General features: G+C 33.6%; 1 protein-coding gene across 1 annotated transcript; it reads right to left on the reverse strand.

Annotated features, from left to right (window-relative positions):
• Nucleotides 1-5,751: 5,751 nt before the first annotated feature.
• Nucleotides 5,752-6,069, reverse strand: LOC114302294 (protein SMALL AUXIN UP-REGULATED RNA 12). Its single transcript, XM_082918846.1, has one exon. The coding sequence runs from the start codon at nucleotides 6,067-6,069 to the stop codon at nucleotides 5,752-5,754; it is 318 nt and encodes a 105-aa protein (XP_082774972.1).
• Nucleotides 6,070-6,549: the final 480 nt, after the last annotated feature.

Raw genomic sequence — 6,549 nt, forward strand, 5'->3', positions numbered from 1 at the left:
ATACAAAAATAATTTAACAATTCCTACACTAACAACTATCTTCAAAACAAACACAATTTTACTTAATTCCCTCACTAATAATCTCCTCACTATCAATCCTCTTCATTCTACCTCTGAAAACAAACGTGAAAGATTCCGTGGTTCGGATTGACAAGCAATATCACCTGATTATTATCAAATTGATTGCAATCTTCTTCTAACCATCTTTCAAATTGAAATAAATAAAATTAATAAACCTAAACATACATATATTAGAAAGAGAAACATAGATGCTATCATGCAAGGAGAGAGATACAATCATGCAAGCTTATTTCCCTTAGATGTTCCCAACGCCAAAAAGTGTGTATATATATATTTATATATCTTTTAAGCAAATGAAAACAAAAAATAAAATAAACAATCATACAAGAACACAAAAAATTTCTTAGTTCAGTTATAAATTTATGTTTATGGATGAAGAATGACAAAGAGCTTAACTATCAAAAAAATGAGAAAATAGAAGGAGCGGCTATCGCTCTTCAAAGTCATATATAATAATATAATAACGATAATCCATAAAATAACCTATATATATATATATATATAATATTATAACATGCATATCAAGAAATCGAACACAAAAACCTTGCAACTTGCCCATTAATCTAGTCAAGTAGGTCGCAAACGGATTATAAATACAAATCAGATAAAATATAATCCCACCAAAAGACTTTAGACAAAGTATAAGCAAACTTAACATCAATCTAGGACTATTATCCCAATCATAACCATCTCTTAATCAGGATACTATACACCAATTAGACACTCTAACTAACAACCATTACAATAATGGAGTGGGCTACCTCCATTATTACTTGCATATTACAGCGAATTTTGCAATTCTTATCTATTAAAAAAAGTGAATAATATATAATGATTCAAATTATCAAAATATAACTTATATAATAAGTTCAATGAGTTGAACATTACGAGTTATTTGCATAATTATATTGACAATAGTTATAAATAGTGAGATCCATTAAATTAAGAGTAAAGTTGATTTTTAAAGTCATTAAAATTATTGAAAAAAATAAATTAAAAAAATATGAACAAATTTTTAAAGATGTTTAAAATAACAAAAATGAATAAACAAATTGGCACAAAATGAGCAGCATTTTTCTTAAGAGCAGTGATTGGCACCTCAGTACGGAGGCAACCCTAGCACCCCACCTCCACGTGGGGGGCTGTGGACCAAGGGAAAGTAAAAAAAAAAAAAAAAAAAAAAATTCAACCAGTCACATGCTACCACATCACTGGGAGTCACTAGGGGTCCTTCAAAACTGGAGTTCCAAAGCATTTTTGTTTTTCTTAAATCAATAAAATGATGATAATGAGTGATGGTAAACACTCCAAAACATCTTACGTGTGGAATTAACATATTGTCGGTTCTACCTCTATATAAAATATTCGATAAAATCTTTCAAGTATCTAAGTATTTTTCAATGATAAATAATGTTGTATGGTCAAATATTCCGCGTGTTCACATCTAGTGGTTTTGGAGTGTCCGGTGCGTACGGATATTTATGTTCCAGTACTAATGAGGATGATTTGTATGGAATGTTGTGGGACCACCGTGATCAACACGCACTAGGAATAGAGATATAGGATCAAAGATCTTGGCCATTCATTTAATAACTGTACCCAACGGTAAAAAAAGAAAAATGACAGGAGCTGACCAAACGATTTTATCAAATCAAAAATGTTTTTTTTCCCCAAATTCACCCCCTTCCCCCTCCCGGTGAATAGCCCGAAATGAGAGGTGAGAGAGAGAAGAGAGCGGAAGGCAAAGAGTTCTGCCGCCGTCGTCTCGTCGCAGCTCGTCATCTCACCACCGTCGCCTCCGCCTCTGCCTCGCAGCCCTCGCCCGTGCCTCCGCCTCCGTCTCCGCCCCCGCCTCCACCTCCAGCTCGATTTTGTTGGCCCCCTCTAATCCTCTTTCTTCTTTCTTCTCTTCTTCTTCTTCCTTCTTGTAAAAAAAAAAAAAAAAAATCAAATCAAAACGACGAAACGACGTCGTTTTGATTTTCGAGGGGATTCGGGAAAGACAAATTCGAGCTACCAATCACTTCTGTTTATCAAATGTATATGAATGTGAAATTTACATGCGTAAGACACGTAAGATATTTGATAAAATATTTATAAAAAAATTAATTAGAGTAATATAAATAAATATATTTTTTAAAATTTTATAAAAATATATATAAAAAATAAAAAAATAACGTGATAAATATATATATATATTATTTTAAAGGATGCCAAATAACCCCAACCCCTTAAACTTCACTGCCCAAAAAGCCAAGTGGGTCTGAAAAAATCTGGACCATTTTATTTGTGGGCCACACTACATGGATTGCACACAGAAGTGTACTATTCATATATATTTAAACATCGTTTGGGAACAGATTAATTTAGTAATTTTTAGATTATTTGGCTAAAATATGAGCTAAAAAAATTTTTTGGATGACTTTTTGACTTTTTACGAAAAATTGTGCAAAAAATAAAAAGAAAAGAGAATCTTTGACTTTTTAGTATGGATTGTTGGCTTTTTAATTTTTTTTAATGACTTTTTGACTTTTTAACTAAAAAAATCACTTGCCAAACGAGGCCTTAATAGATGGGAGTGGCACCTCTCCAACTGGATATCCAATTTTTGACCTCCATGGATTCACTATAGAATTTATATCTATAATTTGAATTACATAAAATTTGTTGAGTATTTTGTTTTTGTAAAAATTTATGTTGATAAGATATTAATAGTCACTTGATTAGATCACAGTTGTGTTAACGCTTTTGACACAAATGCGATCTAATCAAGTGGTTATCAATATCCGATCAATGTGATTTTTTACATAAATAAAATACTCGATAAGTTCTAAACAATTAAATGGTTCGGATTATCGATACAAGTTTCGTGGTGAGCTCACGAAAGTCCAACAATATCATCTAATCCAATTTGAACTAGAGAGAAATTATTACCTTAATAGATTGTCAAGAGCTCAAATGGAGCTCATTTTTAATCATCTCAACGAAATAAGATAATATATGTTAGAAAAATATATATAAATCAATCGCATAATGGAATTGTGGGGATATATTTTCTGTATACCAACACGTGGCATGGTGACGCCGACGTGTCAGCCGAGGTGCCACGTGCCCTGGTAGTTAAGCCGAGGTAATTTCGGAGAAGCCGAGGTCATCTCCGAAGATATCGGAATCCGAGATATGGGGCAAGAGTCCTAAGGCACAAAGGGGATTGAACCAAGATAAGGATAACACTCTCAAGAAGTTTATCTATATCACTTAAAAGAGTCCAGAGTAAACAGTGAACTAGAATCCATAGAAGTCATACTTCTAGTGGGACTTGGATTGAGTATATTATAAAAGAGAGGCACCCCCATGGGTCTAAGGTATGTAACTTATACTTTGAGTATTCAATTTAGTACTTGATTATCTTTGAGAGATATACTGACTTGATCGTCGGAGTGCCCCCGGGTGGAAGAACCACCGCCGGAGCTTTTTTTTTCTGTTTCAGGTTACTTTAGCCATCTATTCTGCTTGTGCTCTCCAACTGATCACTAAACGGGCAGTGTGGTCAGATTTTCACCCACACAGGAATATAACTATGATATTAGGTGTGATTAAGATATAGGATGGATGACAAAGAAGCTTGGTCTCTTCTACGGCGTGTGATGAGGTCAATTGGGTGTTTGATGGTGGGTTGTTTTTTATGGGTTGAGTTAAATTTGGCCGGCAAGTGATTATCTCGAGACCAGTACTTACGGACACTATGATGTCCTCACACAACATCATATTTTTGTAGTTCGAAAAAAAAAAAAAGAAAAAAAAAAGGATATAGGATGAAATAGAAGAGAAGAATTATTTTTACCCATATGATGAATTGATAGTCTTATAAAACCCCTATTGAAAAAAAAAGTATTCACACTTCTTCTGTTTTTTTTTTTTTTTTTTTTTAAAAAAAATTATCTTTTATGAAGAAAGTGTGATTACCATTTTCTTTAAAAAAAAATTTAAAAAAAAATCTAAAAAGGCAATGCAGAAAATGAGATGAAAATAATTATTTATCAACTTTGATTTTACACGGAATTCTATTTTACCTTCAAAGAAGTGGATGGCTCATAATATTGACTTGTATTATACACAAGCCTCATTAAAGTTGGTGTTTTTATGTAAAAGAGTCCTAATCGTAGCTAATGTGTTGGGTGTAAATTTGATTAAACTACAGTTAATATTTGTGTGCTTTTAATAAAATTGACCCGTCTAAATTAGTTTTTTATATTTTAAATTACATTATAATATGATATTTTTGTTGACATCAATAAAGTTGACGAAATTTGTTATGAGTCATTCTTCACATTTTTTTGTCTTAGTAGCACTCTATACTTTTATCAAAATCTTACTTACTTCTTTATACTTTTAATAAATCCCACTCTAATCTCTCCATTTTTAATTTAGAAAATATTATAGATCTCAAATAAATTACTAAATTTTCTATCACTCTAATCTCTTCATTTTTAATTTAGAAAATATTATAGATCTTAAATAAATTACTAAATTTTCTGCAAAGCCTTTCACATGGGTGTGAGGTTCACACAAATCACATGGATGTGAGGTTCACACAAATCACATGTGTGTGGGCCCCATACACACGTGAAAAGTTTGATAAAAAATTTGATAATTTATTTAAGTCCCCTAGTATAATTCTTTTAATTTTGATCAGCCTTATGATAGATGGACAAAATTATATCAGTACAACTTAACTTAGAATGTAAAATGTTGACTATCACAACCAAAAGTGAAAGGATAACACTGAGATTTGGATAAAAATGCAGAAACATTAAGCATAATTAGTCCATTTAAATTCTTCTCACCAATTGTACAAGAAGTTCAGTTATCAAGGTTCATCAAGGTTCTTGGGATGAATCGTAAATTTAAATGCTTTTTACTGGTGATGCATCCGATCCGAACTTATCTAATACATGTGATTAGTTATGCTGTGTTTGGTTAGGAGATTTGGGATAGGATTTGGAAAGGGAAAGGAAAAAGATGTGTGAAACTATGTGAAATATAGGCATGATTTATTCACATTTCACCTACCTTTTCCATTTCCCTTTTCAAATCCCTTCCTAAATCCCCCAACCAAACACAGCATTAGTGATATCGTATATCCGAAATTTACTTTATAGAGGATGAATGATGGATCCAAAGTAACCCAGTATGCACAGAATAATGTTGCTAGCAAATAATGCACCGCTTATTTTGCTTTTTGATTATGAATTTTTAACTCAATCCATATAAACAAAAATCTCCATTTTAAACAAGAAATTGAGTTTATGCAAATCTAATGTACACATAGGAGAGGGAAAGAAAAGAATGAAATGAAACAGGGGAGCAAGTAGCAACCCCAAATATCCTTAATATTAATAATTAGTTTTCTCTCACAGGCACCACCGTGAGTGAAATTTCATACTTCAGCGATTTACATATCCATTAAAACCCACAATATATTCTTGGGTTTTGGGGGTTTTGGGTTAGATCATTAACTACAAATAGAACCACCCAAAATTTAAAAAGAAAAATATTTAAATTTAAAATAAAAAAAAAAAAAAAAAACTCAGAAGCAGAGTAGCAGCTTCATGATCTCTTTCCAATTCCTATCCAAAACGCACTTGTTTTTTTTCTTCTTCTAAATTTCTATCTCATCAGCATTGATGTTAGAGACTGAAAAACTACTTCTTCGCAAGGAATAGTGAGACCCATGTCGTGATCGAACCCGAACTCTTCTTCGGCACGGCGAAGAAGGGTCTGGAACTCAGGATGAGTCAAGAATGAGATGGGAACAATGTATCTGCTTCTGTTTTCTCCAACATAGACAACAAAGTGGCCTTTTGGGACGTCCACAGGAAGACCCTCTTCATCATAGCCTTGTTTCTTTCCCAAGCTTGAACACCTCTTAACAATTTGCTTGAGAACTGTTGTTTGGGACTGCTTGTTTGATTTCTTGATGGCCATTTTTTGGGGTGGGAAGTTTTTGCTTTGCTTGGGTTGAAAGGAAGAGGAGAGGTTTTGTCAAGATGAGAGAGAGAGAGAGAGAGAGAGAGAGAGAGGGTGGTCTGTGGTGGGAATGGAGAGGTAGAGAAAAGGGGAGTATTTAAAGTGGGACTTGGGGAGGCATGTGGGATTGTGGAGGCAAAGGAGAGACCATGGGGTTTTTGGAGAGTGTGTGAGCTAAGGACATGTTGAGAGCCAAACCCATTGGGTTTGCTAACCCTTGTTGCCCTTCCTTATGACATCCTGGTCCCTCTCTCTCTCTCTCTCTCATATTTCAAAATTTTCATCCTTACATTACTTTTTGAGTTATGCTAGGAACTCTAAATATTTTACTAAATTCTTATATGAGTGTGGGACCCACATATTAGGGGTGGACGCGGGTCGATTATGGCCAGAAAACTTCCAATCTGCCATCCGTCCGTCAAATTGGGGGATTGTAGA

Source organism: Camellia sinensis, chromosome 3 (genome assembly GCF_055761805.1).
Source record: "Camellia sinensis isolate YWXY chromosome 3, ASM5576180v1, whole genome shotgun sequence".
In the NCBI taxonomy this organism is placed as follows: domain Eukaryota; kingdom Viridiplantae; phylum Streptophyta; class Magnoliopsida; order Ericales; family Theaceae; genus Camellia; species Camellia sinensis.